At 47.3% G+C, this 20,347-nt stretch overlaps 1 protein-coding gene across 2 annotated transcripts in view; it reads right to left on the bottom strand.

Moving 5' to 3' along the window:
- LOC119971632 (N-acetyl-beta-glucosaminyl-glycoprotein 4-beta-N-acetylgalactosaminyltransferase 1-like) overlaps window positions 1-20,347 on the bottom strand; it is a 1,002,314-nt gene that overhangs the window by 217,573 nt on the left and 764,394 nt on the right. For both annotated transcript variants that reach the window (XM_038807455.1, XM_038807457.1), the window contains one exon: window positions 13,638-13,704. In XM_038807455.1, the coding sequence (XP_038663383.1) occupies window positions 13,638-13,704 (67 nt within the window). The remainder of the gene's footprint in view (window positions 1-13,637; window positions 13,705-20,347) is intronic.

The raw sequence follows: 20,347 nt of genomic DNA, 5'->3' as shown, positions 1-20,347 counted from the left end.
TCTGGTATTCACCCACACTTAAGGTGAAATCTAACAGCCGCGCAGCACGAGACTCGGATGTGCGCCATGGCCGGTAAATCTCATGAAGCTCAATACGCCTCGCAAGTTCTAACGGGATCTCGTGAGACGTGCCGATCCGGATCCTGCCCATGATGGGCGGGACCCAAATCTGAATATTCAAGTGTGCAATAAGACACATTTGAATATGCACTCGCCGGAGTAACACAAGGCACGGGATCCATCCCCCGTGCCTCAGAGACCCTGAGCTCTGGTCTCCACAAACAGGGTCCAGGCATACCAGCACTTGGGTAGGTCTCCCAGGCAACCGGGGGCCCTGGTAATCTGGCTCTGGACAGGGTGATATCCTGGCACCCCTGATGACACCTGTGTATCCTGGCAGTGCCATCTGGGCACAGTAGTGCCAGCTGTGTGCCACCCAGTACTGCCAGGGTACTCAGGTGGCACTGCCAGCCTGGCAGAGGCATTGCGAGGATGCCTGTCTGGCAATTCCGAGGCGCCCAGGTGTCATTTTGCTCATGCCAGGGATCGAACCCGGGACTGCCCTACCCTTATGAGGGGGCAAGGTGACATCCTTATTGGTGAGTTGGGGCATTGTGGAGGGTCCAGAGGCCATGGTGGGGGTCTGGAGATTGGGCTGTCATTTTCAAATGGCACCCTGCCATTTAAATGAGTGGAGCTCGTTAGTGCAGGTAATGGGACTGAGTGCAGCCTCGGCTGGGCATTCCGCGCTGAGGCCCAAATTGAAGCAGAGTCCTGTTCGATAGTGGGGTCATTCTCGACACTGCTGATGCCGGAAAACACCTGGCTAAACACCCTCAACACGGGACTCTGTTTCATTTACATTAAATCGCGTTATAATTTTTTGAGCCTTCTGCGAGTTTCCCCCAGTCTAGTTCACACTTGGAAATGTTTTCAGCAATGGGGAGTTGAACTCACCGGCAAGGCGACTCCTCAGAGATCGGTAGCCTCAGGAACCCTATCCACGGACAATGTTACCCCCCTCCCCCGCACAAATGGGTATTACCCACACCCTCCAACTGGGGACTATGTTGTCGCTGAGTGCTCTTTGCAGGCCTCTCCACCACCCCTTTTGGCCCCCTCCTTTCAGGACCCCCACCGTTCACACTGTAACCTTTATGAGGCCCCTTCATTGGCATCCTGCACACCCCCACATTTAACAGCACATCCCAAACCTCCTTTTTTTGGACATAGTCCCTGGCAGTGCCAAGGTGCAAGGCTGGCAGTGCTAAACTGTATGGCTGCCAGATGGAGTGCCAAGGTGTCACCCTGTCCTGCCCCTGACCGGGTCTCTAATGGCCTAGGAGAGCCACCAGATGCTGTTATGCTTGGTCCACATTTGTGTGGACCAGTATTAAACGGTGCCTGATCGAGGCCACGCTGGGGAGGCTGTTAGTCCCTGTAAGCCCAGAGAATCCATCTGAATAAGACCAATGGCTCATTTAAATATGCTGATCTGGACCTCGTCCAGCGAGAGGCCTCTCACTCTATTCAACATCCTCGTTACGACATCAAGTCAGGCACGGCGAGTCCAGTAAATCACGCTCAAAGTGTACAAGGCATAATTTCAGAGGAAATCAAGAATATTTGTTCAATTTGCTCCCAGGGATTGAAGGCTCTCTCTGTGGTTTTTTTGAAGTCTGTTCAACTGCCAATCTCCACAGCAACCAGGATTGCTATTGCCAGCACCAGGGGAGAAGCAATTGTATGTGGCCGACAGGCTGCAAATCCTCACGGGAGTAGCATGGGACAGCACACAATTGACTTCATGCAGAAGCTTTGATCCTTGTAGGATCAGGCTACACAGGGGCTCATGATATAACCTATCGCAGGTCCATCACAGGGTGTGCGGGCCCAAAGAGAAAGGCCCATCTTCAGAATGACCATAATACTTTTCAATAGCCTTAAACATTACAGAGTCAAAAGTCTTTAGTTGGCTTGTGGAAATGTAAGCAGAAACCATAGAGAAACAGCATGGTAGCGCAGTGGTTAGCACATTTGCTTCACAGCCCCAGGGTCCCAGGTTTGATTCCCGGCTTGGGTCACTATCTATGTGGAGTCTGCACGTTCTCCCCGTGTCTGCATGAGTTTCCCCCGGGTGCTCCGGTTTCCTCCCACAAGTCCCGAAAAACATGGGGTGCAATTCTCCGGCCCCCACGCCGGGTAGGAGAATCGCGGGAGTGCCACGCCGCCCTGGCACCCGCACGCGATTCTCCCACCCCCCCCCCCCCCCCCAAATGGCGTGCCGCATTTCACGACAGGCCGCTCGAAGAATCGCCGCTCGCCATTTGTAGCAGGTGAGCGGCGATTCTCCGGCCCGGATGGGCCGAGCGGCCTGCCCAATCCGACGGGTTCACCCTGACGCCAACCACACCTGGTCGCTGCTGGCGTGAACAGTGCACAAACGCTGCATGTGCGGCCTGTGGGGGGGTGAGGGAGGATCGAGCACCAGGGGAGCGCTCAGTAGGGGTCTGGCCCGCGATCGGTATCCACCGATCGGCAGGCCGACGTCTCTAAAGGACGCACTCTTTTCCTCCGCCGCCCCGCAAGATCAATCCTCCATGGGCGTCCGCAGGGAGGACGGCAACCTCGCATACGCGGGTTGACTCCGGCCAACCTGCGCATGCGCGAGTGACGTCATTTACGCGGCGCCGCTTTCACGAGGCACCAAGGTAATTGATGCAGCGCCGCTCCTAACCCCCTGGGGGTGGGAGAATAGGGGGCGAGGAGCAGCCTCCGACGCCGGAGTGAAACACTCCGGTTTTCACTCCGCTCCCCACACTGGGTGGGATAATCGCGGGAGGGTCGGTCGACTCACGACACGCCGCCCTGACACCCCCCGCGATTCTCCCACACCCAGCTTGGATGAATCACCGCTCGCCGTTTTTCACGGCGACCAGCAATTCTCCGGCCCGGATTGGCCGAGCGGCCTGACGTTCCCAACCTGTTCACGCCGGCGGCAACCACACCTGGTCGCTGTCGTCGTGAACATGGTGCCAAAGTTTCGTTTGTGGCTTGTGGGGGGCGGAGAGGGGAGTGAGCACCACGGCCGTTCTCGGGAGGGGACTGGCGCGCTATCATTCCCGGCGGCCGTGATTTACGGTGCGACGCTCCTAGCCCCCTGGGGGGGGGGGGGGTGAATAGGGTGCAAGGAGTGGCCTCCGAGGCCGTCGTGAAACTCGCCCGAGTTCACGATGGCCTTCCCGATGCCGCGCGGGAGCGGAGAATTCCGCCCTTAGTCTCCCGATGAGAGAATTTCGCCCATGCTGTTAGGTGAATTGCACTTTCTGAATTCTCTCTCTATGTACCTGAACAGGCGCCGGAATGTGGCGACTAGGGGCATTTCACAGTAACTGCATTGCAGCATTAATGTAAGCCTACTTGTGACAATTAAGATAATTATTATTACAAGGTCACAAGGGACAGGCAAATTTAGCGAAGCAAACTATGTATTCTGTAAAAAGTGTTAATAATTCAGTGGAATATTTGATATTAAACCTATTTAGCCTTTATTTATTTTTTTGTGTGACAAGGGGGGTCCAGTAATGTGCTGCTGGTGTGGCTCAAGATTAGGATGTGGTGGTTAGCTGCGATAATTAGGGATGTTAAAATATCACTGAGAAGATTGTAACAAGAGGCAGATTATTGAAGGGTTTAAGAGTTCCACATAATAATGCTGTGTTCATTTGTGAAGGTGTGCTGAATGGATCGGTCTCTCAGGTGTCCATCACATGTTTCCATTGAGTCTACTTCCTTTACTTCTGGAACATGGACTGGTCTCCAGCATTAGCAGTGCTGTCAACAAGCTGACTGGAATCAGGTAGGGCAATTACACCAGTCCTTTTCTGATGGTAAAGTTATAAAGCCCACGACAATTCAGGGGACATGTAAGGCATCCCCTTACCTATCCTGATACTGGAACATTGCTTCGAGCATCACAATGGTTTGCTGGCATTGGCCTGGATCTTGGGGTGAGCAGTGAAGTGGAAGCTTATGCCATTGACTGTGTTTAAGACTTTATGCCTCGCCTTTCTCATTGGCTGCAGTCGGAACTTGCTCTCCCAGCTGCAGTGTGGATCTTTCTCTGAGGTGAGTTGGGAGGCCTAGCTGCCTGGCTCATCCCAGGTGAAGCCACACTCCTCTGACACCACAAGCTGATGACACATCCCCTGCTCAGTGACAGCCTCTGAATTAAAGGCTTTTGGAGAGTGTTTTTTTGAATTGTTTTAAATCAGTTGTCTGAGTTAGTTTTAATTGCAGCTGAAATTGGTTTTCCCGTCTCTGTTCACCCCAACCCCATCACTCCCAGCTCATGGCCCCCCCATCCCCAGCTTGACTCCCACCATACCACCCTCAGCTCCCCCCAACCATCACCCCCAGCCCTGTCACCTCCATCCCCCACCCATCATCCCATCCCCGACCACATCCCCCCCACCCCAGTCACCCCCAGCTTCCCCACCCCACCCCGAGCTCCCCCACCCTGTCAACCCTAACTCCCCACATCCCATCATCAACAGCTCCCTGTCGCCCCCCCCGACCCCATCACACCCATTCCCCCAACCCCATAGCACCCAGCTCTAATGATCCCATCACCCACAGCTCACCCCACCCCAGCCCCCTGACCCCATCCCGTCACCACCGGCTCTCCCCACCCCTAACCCACACAGAGTTCCCCGCCAACCCCAGGCCCGATGCCACCAGCTTCACTGATCTCATCAACCCGAGCTCCCTCACCTCCCCAGTCCCCAGATCCCTTCATCCCCAGCTCCCTCATCCCGTCACCACCAGCTCCCCCCAACCCACTCTGAGGTCCCCCACCCCCAGCCCCCCGACCACGTCCCCCTCAGCTCCCGCCAATCCGTCACCCTGACCCCGCAACCCCCATTCCCCCCAACCCAATCCCTGCTAACCCATCACCCCCGGCTCCAACGATCCCACCAACCCTAGCTCTACCCCACCCCACCATTACCAGCTGCCCTTCACCCTGTCAGTGAGTGGGGAGGAATAATGAGTGCAGCTGGGAGGGAGGGGGTGATGGAGGGTAGGAGAGCCGCGGGTGTGGGCTGAAGTCTGCTGGGCACACGGGAGTGTTTTCACATTCCTATTTGTTTCAAGTGCTGCGCATTGATGTAGTCTGTATGGCCGCTCAGAGCAGACTGAAATATTGAAGTAACTGCAAGGCAATCATAATAATAATCTTCATTTGTGTCACAAGTAGACTTACATTAACACTGCAATAAATTTGCTGTGAAAAGCCCCTAGTCGCCACAGCGCCTGTTTGGGTACACAGAGGAAGAATTCAGAATGTCCAATTCACCTAACAAGCATGTCTTTTGGGACTTGTGGGAATAAACCGGAGCACCCGGATGAAACCCACGCAGACACAGGGAGAACCTCAGACTCCGCACAGGCAGTGACCCAAGCCGGGAATCGAACCTGGGACCCTGGAGCTGTGAAGCAACAGTGCTACCCACTGTGCTACTGTGCAGTCCAGGTTTTTATACTAACAATTCCCAGTGGGATGCTGGCACACCACAACCTTTGGATTTGAGCTGAAGCTCCATGGATGTTGCTGTGCTGTTGTGGCTCTCAATAGCGGTGACTTTCTCAATGTTCCCTGTCATAATATATACCAATATATCATGGTGCAGACACACACTGATGGACACACACACGGACCAATCAACATGTATAAACACCGCAGCCAATCACCAGTAAGAATACACACACTATAAAGGCAGAGGGCACCATGGTTCCCGCTCATTCTGGGTGCTGCCTCTGAGTGTAACAGGAACATATTCAGCCCAGCACGGACTCACAACACGTGCTGAGAGAATCAACTGGTTCAGACAAGGCTTAGGTCTCTCGTTCAAGTTAGCATTATTTAGACCCACAGTCATCGTGTGTTAGTTAGTTAGAAGTAGTTAATAAAATTGAGTTGAACCTTCATCAGTGTTGGAAGTGTCTGTTCATCTCTCAAGTCTACACAAGCCAACACATCATTCCCCACTACTGAGACCACAGAATATTGCTGTCTTTGTGTTATCTTCATTGTGGTGCTCCTCTGCAGGACTGCTAAGTCTACAAAGTGGTGCCATGGGAATAATGAATATCCCACTTCACACAGCTGCCACTTTGACCCTTCCCTTTGATTTTGAATAGAACTGCGATTAGCAAAGTATGAGAGTGTCATGACAGCCCCTTACATGCTGCAACATATACAAGATTCTGAGGCTGTTATGGCAAAGGTACTGCGGCCTTTGACTAGGTCCCTCATGGTAGACTGGTACAAAAGATGAAGTCACACGGGATCAGGGGTGAGCTGGCAAGGTGGATACAGAACTGGCCAGGTCATAGAAGGCAGAGAGTAGCAATGGAAGGGTGCTTTTCTAATTGTAGAGCTGTGACTTGTGGTGTTCCGCAGGGATCAGTGCTGGGACCTTTGCTGTTCGTAGTATATATAAATGATTTGGAGGAAAATGTAACTGGTCTGATTAGTAAGTTTGCAGACGACACAAAGGTAGGTGGAATTGCGGATAGCGATGAGGACTGTCAGAGGATACAGCAGGATTTAGATCGATTAGAGACTTGGGCGGAGAGATGGCAGATGGAGTTTAATCCGGACAAATGTGAGGTAATGCATTTTGGAAGGTCTAATGCAGGGAGGGAATATACAGTGAATGGTGGAACTCTCAAGAGTATTGAAAGTCAGAGAGATCTAGGTGTACAGGTCCGCAGGTCACTGAAAGGTGCAACACAGATGGAGAAGGTAGTCAAGAAGGCATACGGCATGCTTGCCTTCATTGGTCGGGGCATTGAGTATAAGAATTGGCAAGTCATGTTGCAGCTGTATCGAACCTTAGTTCGGCCACACTTGGAGTATAGTGTTCAATTCTGGTCGCCACACTACCAGAAGGATGTGCAGGCTTTAGAAAGGGTGCAGAAGAGATTTAACAGGATGTTGTCTGGTATGGAGGGCATTAGCTATGAGGAGTGGTTGAATAAACTCTGTTTGTTCTCACTGGAACGACGGAAATTGAGGGGCGACCTGATATAGGTCTATAACAGGGGTGGGCAAACTACGGCCCGCGGGCCGCATGCGGCCCGCCAAAGGTATTTCTGCGGCCCACCAAGTCATTTAAAAAAAAAAAAAAATTTTTTTTTAAATATTTTTTTAAAATTTTTTTTAAGGTTAATGGGGGGGGGGGGGGGGGGGGGGGGGGCTTTTGGGTTATTTACTGGTATAGGGTGGATACGTTGACTTGAGTAGGGTGATCATTGCTCGGCACAACGTCGAGGGCCGAAGGGCCTGTTCTGTGCTGTACTGTTCTATGTTCTATATGAGGCGCCCAGAATCATAACCGGGTGAAGTAATTATTTTACTTAATATACTATGCGGCCCTTTGTGAATTGTGAATTTCTGAATGTGGCCCTTGCACGGAAAAGTTTGCCCACCCCTGGTCTATAACATTATGAGGGGCATAGACAGAGTGGATAGTCAGAGGCTTTTCCCCAGGGTAGAGGGGTCAATTACTAGGGGGCATAGGTTTAAGGTGCAAGGGGCAAGGTTTAGAGGAGATGTACGAGGCAAGTTTTTTTACACAGAGGGTAGTGGGTGCCTGGAACTCGCTGCCGAAGGAGGTGGTGGAAGCAGGGACGATAGTGACATTTAAGGGGCATCTTGACAAATGCATGAATGGGATGGGAATAGAGGGATACGGACCCAGGAAGTGTAGAAGATTTTAGTTTAGACGGGCAGCATGTTCGGCACGGGCTTGGCGGGCCGAAGGGCCTGTTCCTCTGCTGTACTTTTCTTTGTTCTTTGTTCAGGAAATGGCAGACCCCCTGGAATAAGACTCCTGGGAAATAGCTTGGAAAGTGCTCTAAGGGAGGGTGCTGCTGAATAACTAATGCTGAGGTAGTCGGGGGATTAGTAAGGATTCTCCTTCTGTTGTTCCTGTTCCTTCAGTTTATGGATCCTATAAGGTGGAATTCTCATTGGGAAGTCTATTCTGCAGCCCTTAGTTCCAGCTCACCAATTGCCTAAAATGCTTTAACAATAATGCAGAATACAAGGGGTAGATTTTCAATCCAGGAGGAATACTGTGGGCGCGATTCAAAAGACTTAAAACTAAGTCCGCTGTCGGGCACATTTGGATCATGCCGGGTGACTCACGATCAGCCCGTGCCCAGCACAGAGCCCAATTTGGGGCTCTCGCATTATTCACCCATTGCTCCCTGATCCGCGCAGGAATCGTGCTCAGTAAATTTGGGTCCTTTATTCTAATTAATTTGATTACAGTGCTGGCAATTAATATTCCATTTCAAGAGAAAATAAATGTATTTTTCATGATCTGACTACAAATACTCAAAGTTTCCAAATTTATCTTTGATATTAACAATGATTAAAATGACATCTGGTACTGTCATTGGCTGGCAATCGGTCCTCTCGCTTTGAAAGTCTATGTTCAAATCCAGCATTGATCGATCACATCAAAATATTTCTGGCCATAAGACTCAACCAAGTTTCCAGCGTGGAATTTTATAATCTCCCCCCCCCCCGTCAAGCCGGGTCCTGCGGCAGAAACATTAAATGGATGGGAATCCCCCAGGGAAGCCAGATGCAATTTCACATTTGGGTGGGCAGTGCCTCGGGTGGAAATCCCGTCCTTTCACTATTAAGGACCTTAAGTGGTCATATATGGGCATTATCCTGTCCAGTCTTAATTGTTAGGCTGGCAGGGAAATATTTTCTCCATCTCGGGTGGGAATAGGGGTGCAGGGGTGGCAGGGGCACTTCACTCTGCAAACCCACTTAGAGTTGGGGTGTCCTCCCCTTGGGGACATTGGAGTTCCAAGATCACCTTATCCTCTGGCCTACCCCCCAATGCCAAAATCATCCCCCTTCCCAACCCCCTAAGGTATCCCCTACCCTCCTGCCAGCACCACCCCCAGGACCTACCTTTCCAACGGTCCCGGGACTTTGTTCCAGGCAGTGTGTTGACCTAACAAACAAATCTAGATATATAAGGGAATGTTACAGGTGAAAGAGGCGGGAAGATGATGGAAAGAGGGAGGGAGGAAAGAGGTGTGGGCTAATTATGAACTACGATCTTCACGGCCATCTTTGGAGGTTAGCTCATTTCCCAACTCCCTGCCTTTCTCCTTTAGCGCTATCCCTTGAAGTGAATTCTGCAGCCTCAAAACTGTTTGTGCAGGACTTTTTCTTGTGCTCTGTTCTAAATCTTATATTCAATTGGTGTCTATGATTTTTCATTCGAGATCACTTTACTGGAAAGTTTGTTCTATCTATTTTGTCCTACAATTTTCATCATTTTAAACACTTCAAACATATTACACTATAATCAGAAATGTTCCAAAGAACAAAAGCCCACCTTATTTGTATTTTCTGTTTCCAGGCAACAATCTGTGTTGTACCCTTCCTAAAAACCTCAACATCCTTCTATAGAATGGAGCCTAATATTGCACACAGTACTCTAACAAAGGATTTTTCAATGTGCAGGTCACGGCCCTCATTGGATCGCGGTTGGGTGTTGGGACGGCCGTGGAGCGATTGGTTGCATCATTCCCACAGTGGTCCCGATCATCGGAGAAGCACCCAATAGCTGCCACCGACATTTTTATTGAGAATGGTGGCCACTGCCACTTTTTAAGTAAGAAGGAAATGAGGTTGCATGCAGTCTTATGGCTATTAGCGGCAACAGTGAGCAGGTTCCGCGCCCTGCATGTACACTTGACATCAACCGCTCTGTAGGTAGGTGCTTTTGGCGACAAATCACAGAGGAGAACTTCTTCCATCTTCTAGCTGCTGGCAAGCAAGGCAAGAGGACTGTGAAGATGGATCATTTTCTTACAAGTAAGAGATGGCTAGAGACACAAAGCGACAGTGCACCTATTGGCAAGGATCTCACAACTGAATCTGCTAGAGAGAGCTGCTCAGAAGAGTCCAGGGCACAACAGAGTAGTGCTAGTGTCAGCTCTGTACAGAACTCCAGGGCCTCTGGTTAACAGCCTACAAAAAAGAAACTTAACTCAGGAACAAAGCCGTATGAAGATGATTTCTTGAGGCATGCTATAAAGCCCATGTGTGTTATATGCAGGGAGCTACTGGCAAATGAGTGGAGAAGTTTTAGATTTTGAAAGGTGGGTGTAAAATTCCTTTTGAGGTTGAGACCTCAGAGTCAGTTATTAATTTACAGCCAGATCCAAAGGAAAGAACTATTCTTTTGTACCTGAACTGTGATAGCATATTATAAATGTGCCAAATTCCCATGAGGCTGTCAACATTCTAGAGTAGCATCTTCTAGGAATAGCTAGCGCTGAGTAAAACAAGCATTTTGTTGCTATTAGAGTCATAGATGTTTATAGCATGGAAACAGGCTTGTCTGTGCCGGCCAGTTTCTATCACTAAGTTGGTCCTACTTGCCCGCATTTGGCCATATCCCCCCATACCCACCCTGCCCATGTAACTGTCTAATTGTTTTTTAAAGGAAAGAATTGTACCCGTCTCTACCTCTGCCTCTGGCAGCTCGTTCCAGATGCTCACCATCCTCTGTGTGAAAAAATGTCCCCTCTGGTCTCTTTTGTATCTCTCCCCTCTCAACTTAAACCTATGCCTTCTAGTTCTAGACTCCTCTACCTTTGGGAAAAGATGTTGACTATCTACCTTATCAATGCTCCTCATTATTTTATAGACCTCTATAGGTTCACCCCTGCTCCAGGGAAAAAAACCCTAGTCCATCCAGCCTCTCCTTGTAACTCAGACTATCAAGTCCTGATAGCATCCTCGTAAATCTCTTCTGCACTCTTTCTAGTTTAACAATATCCTTCCTATAACAGGGTGCCCTTCACAATGACCTCATGCACAAGGATTTTCTGTTCTCACAAAGAGTAAGATGGCACAAAAGAACGGGCTGAAGACTGCACCTAATATGTGCATTGCCTCCTCCTGTGAACCTGATTGCAGTGAGAATGTAAGAACAAAGCACTTCCCCTTTCGCATTGAAGGTAAGTGAATGTCTGCTCTAACAGAGGCCTTATCAAAATGTTGAATAATCTTATCATTATCTCGAGCCATTAATACTCTCTACCCATTTCCCCCATCTACCCAATGTCTTCATTCCATTTGCTATCTTCCTTTGCATGCCATATTCCTGAATTTTCATACGGACTGAAAAATCTTATCATGCCGTGGGAGTATTGCAAATATTATAGGTGTCTCCAAACCCCACCGAATTCAAAGTGTTCAGAAAATCTATCTTCAAGTTAGGCTGGGATTTAAAAAAGAAACACAAAAAAAAGGATCCTCAAAAACAATAATCAGGGAAACTAGCAGGCTGATTTTCTTGAATGCAGATGGAATAATAATTTTTTTCAGAGTCTTAAGTCCCATGTTAATAATGACATGATTTATTGCCTCATTTATGCATCTGGGAAGACGATTTAAGTTGGAAATTGGCCAAATGTGCTGATCATTTTATGATTGCAATTATTACTGTTTTGTCTATTTTTAATGTCTTTTTTTTCAGCAGAGTTGGCAGTGGGAAGAAAGGCACTAGACAACAACTCAGTAAACTGTTGAGTACTAATTAAACTTAAAAGATATGCAGTGGAAGATGGTGAATTGTTCCACTCCCTGTACTGACAGCACACACGACCTCTTAATCACTCAAAAGCGTGTAGAAGAGAAATAAGAGCAACACATTAGTCCTAGCAGTACCTGATTAATTCATAGCAACCACCATGGCTGAAAGCATTAGTGACTTCCTTTTAAAAGTGCTTAAATATATACACGCACAAAGAAAGGTTTGGCAAATACTTTTCTCAAAGGCAACGTGATTAAATTTAACCTGCCTAAACAGGTGGAGTTGGGTCAAGTGAGAAGTAAAAATGTTAAAATTTCAGATAGAATACACACCTGCCTCAAACACATCCACTTCCATTTTTAATAGAGAAAGGACAAGGATGTTGGTCTTTGAATTTGTTTAAAGAATTTGTGTGTCTTCATTTTAACAGGGTTTCGATGTTTAACATGCATGGGATGGACTTTCTGGGCCTCAGGAAACTCAGTAAGTAAAAGGAGGAGAGAAGGGCTGGATGAATTACCGGTCAAGAGGAGTAGAAGAGTTTCTTCCAGACTCAACTTATCCCAAAAGCCCATCATAATGTGACCTTCACAATGTGACCCCTCACCACAGACTGACCCCGAACTCCCAGGAAACATATAGAACTGCCTCCCCGGCTCTCCCCGTTCACAATCAGCACATCCTCACCCATGACCTCCCCTCGTTAACATACTTCCATGATCTGTCAGCTTTCCTGACACACCCCAGTCGCTGCAGACTCGATGGACCCAAGGGGCTCTTCTGTACTGCATGACTCCCATCAACCCCCACAACCATCCCTGATCCCGCTTGAAATATTCCCCCATCGCCTCTGCTCCTCGGCTGCACCCTTTTTCAAAGATTTCCTCATCTGATCAGTCTGCCAAGCCTGTTAATCATGTTGACTTTTGGGTGGGAACCTGGGGAAAAAAACAATCACAGACATACTGGAGTTAAAACTCCACGTATTCAGGGAAACCTCCACTTCTGGGTTTCTCAGCCATAATTCCAGTCCACCCTGCTCTGAAATTCTGCCCCAGTAAATATTGGGGAAAAGTCTCCTTTAAAAGCAAAAGAGAAATCATCGGCAGAGGTGTGTGACAGACAAGGTAGAGGAGAAGCAGGGGTGTTAGCAGCATAAGAGCTTGCGGCGTTATAGATTCACTGAACAGATGACAATGGCAGAATGTGGGCAGAGGTGAGTGGTAACTGGAAACACAGAGCAGGCAGAAGCAGCGACAGTGACAGATGCACAGAGCAAGCAGAGAGGGTGAAGAATACACAACATAGAGCAAAGCAGATTCAAATGCACTGTATTAATATTTAAGAGCTAGTCTATAAAAGGATGTTAAATATGACCAACTCCACCAATCCCCAGAGAGTGATTGCTGTTATCTTGAATGGCAAAGCTATTTGGTTTATTACAATGGAATAAATAAGAGCTCAGTCTTCACCTCATCCGATGCATTCTTAGGGAGAGGAAATATATTTGCAGCTACTTATATTTTTGAATACCCATAACTATATCAACTCACCTCCTGTGCTGGAAGTCCAATAACAGCCTAACCGCCCCTGAGAACTTGGTCAAAGTTTCAGTGAAAACAACACTGATTTCATACTTGGTTTTGTGTACTTATACTGAAAACAACAAATGCCGAAAATGTGCAAAACACTCTGATTAGGATGGGCACCACACAGAACATGATTTTTCTTTTTGATCCAGGTGTACCATTGTGCATTGCCAGCATTTTCTGTGAAATTTACAGCATTGATGTAGTTACCTGTCATCCTTTTTTTTCCATTGCATTTTGCTATGTACCAAGAAGAAAAACAAAAAATCCTGGGAAGGATCTGGGGACCTTTAAGTGGGGCCCAATCTTATTAACTGGTAATGTTAGTGGCCATAAAAATCGACACGCCAAGACCTCCATGCAAAAGAAATGGAGTTGGGAAAAAGGAATTGGATAGATTTACCTGTGTACAGAGAGATGTGCGGTGAATCGATAATTTCAAATTTCACTCCAGGGAGAAATGGCCGCCACTAAAAGAGAAACAAATAATCAATGAGCAGGTGGCTGCTTAGAGATATTCTTCAGTGTGTCAATCATGAAGTTGGATTCCAGATGTTAAAGCAACTAATGGTAGCAAATTAAGTCTTTCTGCAGAAGAAGTCAAGAAACTTCTATTTTTATAAACAAAACACTTTCATCGTTCTTTAATACTGAATTTTACTCTGTAGATAATTGGCATGTACATCTTTCTCACACCATGTTTCCCCTTTTGTGCCTTTCACCCAGACTCATCTTGGGATTAGATAAGCTGCGGAAACCCTCTGTTATCTCATCCAGTGGTCATTTCTCATGTATGACCTTAAGCTAGCTGCACCGTTAACCTGTGGAGAATCCCAGGTTACCCCAACTCTGTCCTCACCCAATATTCATGCACTTTCTAACAGGGGTTCAGAGGATAATGATCTTGTTGTGTGGTTGGTGTCCAGATGGGGTTTTGGGGATTCTCTGTTTCCCCCAAAGTATGGGAACTTTGTAGTTTCTCAAAATCATTACTCTTTATTTATAGCAAGTATCTACACATTTGGATTGCTACACGAGGTTGGAACTTTCCCCCTCTCTGACCTTGCATACTTCTCAGTCATGTGATCTGACATCATTATACATTAGCATCATGTATGCTTCTGATGTTAATCCTTTACGCCAAATCTGCCCCCACAAGGGTTTATTCCTATCATGGTAGCATCTCCCTGCAAAGTCTCAGACTTCACAGGGTTAGTCTCTGAGGTGGCTTGACCAAACACCCCAATCTTATTCTGATCTCCTTTTGAGGTCAAGGATATTCAGTATTCTCCATTCTGTAGGTATGAGTGTTCTTCTCCTGGGTAGCTGTCGAGCTTGTTACAAGCCTTTCTTCTTCTTCATCAGGATTAGTTCTGAATTCACAAACGGTTGCAGGGTGCATTATTGTCGTACATATATCACTTCTGAAAATATCGTTCACTTGCATCCCATCATCTTCCAAGGGACATCCTATATCCCTTAGAATCAGGCATGTGCAAGGGAAAAAAGTTATCTGCCAGGGCCCTTGCGAGCCACATGCTGGGCCTTTTCATTTTGCACGCTCATCTGTTCCAAGGTCTTTTTGTAAACACTACACACTGAGGTTCCCTTTCAGTTGTCCAGTTAAGCTGACCTGCAGATCCACCTACCCTCGGTGACCCAGCTCCTATTCAGCATCTCAAGCTCTCTATCACAAGGCTCTGCACAGTTGCGACCAGCCATGGTGGAAGTAACATTTGAGATGCAGTCTCACACATTTTCCCTTCCTCCAAAGAACCATTACCCTCCTTTAGGAATCACTTTCGACCTCCAACTATCTCCATTCAAACCACCCCCCCCCCCCCCCTCCCCCCCACTATCACTTTAGATCCCGTCAAGGTAAATATAGTAGCCCTCTTCCTTCTTCAACACCCCACCCCATAATGATAGACATGCCCACCCTCATCCTTCTGACCCCTCGAATCGGTATCACTTTCTGCATCCCCTCCATAACGCTTATTGCCCCTTCATCTGACATCATCACATCCTTAGCCGCCGCCCACTGGCTCCCACTTCCTCCTTTAACAGTCACCATCCTATCCTACCATTGGTACCCTCAGAATGCCCCAGGGGGCCTGGAACTTCCATCCATAGTCTGGCCACACCTCCAGACAAAGGACGGAATTCTCCAGCCGTTGCAACTCACTTTTCCCGCTGGCAGCACACCCCCGCTCATGGGTTTCCTGGCGGCATGGGGTGGCTTCAATGAAAAATCACATTGCCAAGTGGCACGGAGGATAGAATCCCGCAGCCAGTGAACGGTATGTGGCTGAGGAACACACGGCTGGGGGACCGGATTATCCCACCCAATATTCTTGGATTTGGAGACATTCTTCATCTGGTTACGGGGCTTGCGTTATTTTCTGCAATTTGTTTGTGGTCGTTGGTAAGTTTTGAATAATCAAGAATGTAAATGCTTCAACCTCCTCAATGAAGTGTAAATCCTGGTTCCTTCTGATGGTATTCATGTCCGCCACTGTTTGATACTTCCCTTGCACATACTCTGTGATGGAATCACATCTCATTAATCTTAATCTGAACTCCTAGATTCAAGGCAACTTCTTTGTAATTTATTTCATGTTCAGAAGGGTGATTAGTGACTTATAATCATTTTGACTTTGAAATACAACCCCATAATATAAACCTTTTCCACATTACTGCCAATGCTTCTTTTCATGCTGTATCATTATTGCCATATCATTATTCTATTTTTATTTGTAACCAAGCATAGACCAGTTGACTGGCCTACACTTGCTATATCTCTGCATTTTAAATAAAACTGCTTCTAGACCTTGTCGATGATGCATCTGCTGCTACTAGACTCTGGGCTGGAAAGTGCTAATATTTCACAAGGGGTGAAAAGTTGTTTAATCCTTTTTGAAAGGTTTTTGCTGGTCCACATTCCAACAACACTGTTGACCTCAACAGCTTTCTCAAGTGCTTGTTGACCTCTGTAAAATTGGTTGGAATTTGCCTACTTAGTTGACCATTCCAAGGAATCTTTAAAGCTCAGTTATGTTCCTGGGTTGTGGAAATTCACTGATAATTTTTGCTTTTTGTGGCTTGAACTATGTGACATGGAAATCTGATCACAGATTAAAGGAAAAATATTATTTCATTGGAGACCATTCGGAGAAGGTTCACGGAGATGATCCCCAGGATGGAAGGATTGTCCTATGATGAAGTGTTAATTGGGGGCTCTATCATTGAAATTTAGAAGAATGAGAGGTGATCTAATTGAAATATATCGGATTCTTAAGGGGCTGGGAAGAATACATGCTGAGAGGATGTCTCCCCTCATGGGAGAGAGGTCTTATTCTCAGAATAAAGGACCAAATTAAGACTGAGATGAGGAAGAATTTCTTTTCTCAGAGGGTTGAGAATCTCTGAAACTGCCGCAGAGAGCTGTGGGGGCAGAGTCCTTGTGAATATTTAAGGCTGAGATAGATAGGGGGTGGGAATCTCTGACCCCCCGCCGGGGAGGAGAATCCCCAGGGGGCGGCGTAAATTCCACCCCGCCGCTCCGACGCCGGCTGCCATATTTTACGGTGAGGGTTTTCGGGCCCCCCGAAGTATACGCCACGCCGTTCGGGGGCCGTTGGCAGCCCCCCCCCCCCCAGCAATTCTCCAGGCCACGATGGGCCGAGTGGCCGTCAGTTCCTGCCCAGTCCCGCCGGCGTGAAATGGACATGGTCCCCCACAGCGGGACCTGGCTGGTAGGCCGTCTAGTGGAGTCCTCCGGGTGGGGGGGGGGATCCGGCCCTGGAGGGGGCCCACGGTGGCCTGGCCCGTGATTGGGGCCCACCGATCTGGGGTCAGGCCTGTACCGTGGGGGCACTTCTTCCTTCCATGCCGGCCTCTGTAAGGCTCTGTCATGGCCGGCTCAGAGAAGAACCCCCCTGCGCATGCACAGGAACACGCCGGCCAGTCTGCGCATGCGCGGAATCACGGCGGCAGTTCTGAGCATGCGCCAACTTGTGCCGGCCCTTCGGCGCCAATTGGCACAGCGCCAACCCCTCCGCCGCCGGCCTAGCTCCCAGAAGTGCGGAAGATTCCGCAACTTCCGGTTGGCCCGATGCTGGAGTGGTTTGCGCTGTTCTTGCCGCAGGCGTGAGGCCACCCCGCCAATTGCGGGAGAATCCCGCCCAGGATCTTGATCAGTAAAAGAATCAGAGGTTATGGGGAAAGGGCAGGAAAGTGGATGTAAGGAAAGTCGGTTCAGTCATGATCCTATTGAATGATGGAGAAGACTTGGGCAGAACGGCCTCCTCCTGTTGCTACTTCTTATGGTCTTATTTGTCTAACTCACATTTTTCATTCAATGTTAGGCCAACATTCTGTAAGACTCTGAAGACTGCTCTGACTCTGCGATCATGCTCCTCTCTCATGGAGCCATGTAAAAATATATTGTCCAAATGTCATATTACTCCTTCCATACCTTCTGGAGTGGGAGACATCGTCTGAAGCAGAGGCTGTTCCAAAGGGCAATTTCTTGAAACAATAATGACAGAATGCTATTATAAATGTGGTCAGCAGTCTGGATTCGGTGTCCAAAGGCAACTGCCAAAATCCACTGTTCACAGTTAATTTGGTAAATAAAGTACTGTAGACCAGCTTGGCAAGATTCTCATCCACTGAGGCCACTGAGTGAATCTCTAGTATGTTTAGTTGAGTTAAATCCACATCGATGCTTATGGAGCTTATGTGGGCTTTGGAAGCGTAATTATTCTTGAGCACTATTTTGTTGGTATGGCTACCGCTGTGATAGCCCATTGCTGCTGCATCCTTTCAATGACACCTTGACTTTGTCAAAGAGTGAATGAGGGGCTCCCCTCGCAGCCAAGGGACAAATTGGTTTAGTATCAGCTCGTAGGTTGATATGGTACCCGGGTCTTTAACTTCCCTGGGACTGTAAACAATTTTGGAAATTCATTTAGAAATGTACTGCTCTAGTTCTCATCTGCAACTTAATCCACTTCACAGATTCATTTAAGTTTTAGGCATGCCTTTCCGCTGAGTAGCGACTACTCTTGATTTTGAATGTCAGAGAAAGGTTTGAGGATTTCTCGGTCTATATATTTCAGCTTTGCTGTAAATTGGCCGTTGACTTTTAAAATCGTCCCATCAAAACATTGTAATTTAATAGATGAGGGTAGTAATGTGTTTGAACCATAGAACTACCAGGATTTTCGGGCCCCCCGTGGTGGGTTTTCTCATTGCGGAAGCGGTTCGCCATTGGCCAGTGGCGGATGTCATAATATACACACAAGTATATGATGGTGCACAGACAGACACTGATTGACACACAGGATGACCAATTAACACTCAGAACACAGCAGCCAATCACCAGACAGGACATGGTCACTATAACGCCAGAGGGCACTAGTTTTCCCGCTCTCTCGGGATCCAGCCCTGAGACAGCCAGAGCCCGTGAGCAACAACACGAACATCCACCATGTGCTAGCAAGATAGTCTGGTCAGGTTAGCCTCAGGTCTCCAGTCAACTCAGCATAGTGTCAACCCACAGTTCAAGTATGTTTAACAGTTCATAGTTCAATAAAATAGAGTTGCATTTCTACAAGTGTTGGAAGCCTGTCTCTCTCACTGCTATGGTAATCACAGTCCTCGCAGACCCAACATACCCTACACATCAGTGGAATTTTCTGGTCCCACCGATGTCTGCAGTGTTTTGCATGGCTTGTCCACTCTGCTACTGGGGAATCATCGTGCCTTCCGGAGGACTGGAGGTTGCCGCAATCAAGATGGGCCAGGAAATCCAGCCCTATGGACTGTCCATCCACTTTGAGTTTAATACTCCAATACTTTTTTCAGTATCATTTGTATCAAGTCTTTCTACTTCTTGTATGTGGCTCAGTTTTAAATTTTCTCCCATTTTTTTTAAGTTGCCAATGGTTTTGAGCAACTAACAGTTTTGAAAAGGCCTTTTTTTTTCAAAGTTCTATGTCAATGTATTAGCAATTGTATCCTTTGTCAATTACATTGTTAACCCAATTGCATTGTTAAAAACAGGTGATGAGCATTGGCACAGTCTCCAAAAGATTATAAATAGACACAGTTGGAACAGTTGGATGAGGAATGTAGAAATTGTTTCATGTTATATTTCATATTTATGGGAAGTAATGTTATTAAAAATCCTGGTGTAAAATACATTCAGGCAGCGTGTCTACTAACTCTGTAATTAAGAAGTCATAAAAGGTGATGTAATGATTGATTTTTAACAATTTACTTGTTTACAGAGAGCTGGCTGATGGAATATTGTTTTATTTGCTGCAGATTCCTTGGAGATTACATACTTTATGAGGGATTGTATTTAATCCTAGTTAAGCAGGTGAAGATACAAATGATATAATTAATGGTCTGTCTATAGTTTGCAGTTTTGCCGAGTTGAGCTGAAGCGTCTGACAAGACCGAGGTATTTTCAGGTTGTTCCTGAAAGTGTCTCTCTTTCCAAAGATCTGTACAAAAAGTAACCAGTTTTGTTAACATTATTTATAAGTGGCATTTGAATTGTATTGGATTGCTTTTTTTTTAATTATAAATTTAGGGCACCCAATTCATTTTTTCCAATTAAGGGGCAATTTAGTGTGGCCAACCCACATACCCTGCACATCTTTGGGTTGTGGGGGCAAAACCCATGCAACCACGGGGAGAATGCGCAAACTCCACATGGACAATGACCCAGAGCCAGGATTGAACCTGGGACCTCGGCGCTGTGAGGTAGCAGTGCTAACCACTGCACCGCCGTGATGCCTTGTATTGGAATTAGTGGCAGGTGTAGATAGTGAGCTAAAAGTTCTCCTTTCATTTCAGCACTGTTTAACTGTCAACTGTCTTTCTTTATATTAATCTGGTTAATTCTGTGTTTGAATTAAAGGATTTTTTTTAACATGAAAGGTACATATTGGTCAGAGACATCACTCCAAGCGTGAAGTTTCCTTTACTCATAGTTTAACAAAATTGAAAACTTTTTTGGGATTCTTGTCCGTTAGCCTAACAAGCGTTAGGGTCTGGTCCAGGATCCCAACAGCAGGATGTGAGGAAGTAGTAAGAGGA

The sequence above is a fragment of the Scyliorhinus canicula genome, chromosome 9 (assembly GCF_902713615.1).
Source record: "Scyliorhinus canicula chromosome 9, sScyCan1.1, whole genome shotgun sequence".
Lineage (NCBI taxonomy): Eukaryota > Metazoa > Chordata > Chondrichthyes > Carcharhiniformes > Scyliorhinidae > Scyliorhinus > Scyliorhinus canicula.
Note: the sequence above shows the minus strand (reverse complement) of the source record. Positions and strands in the feature narration are given on the sequence as shown.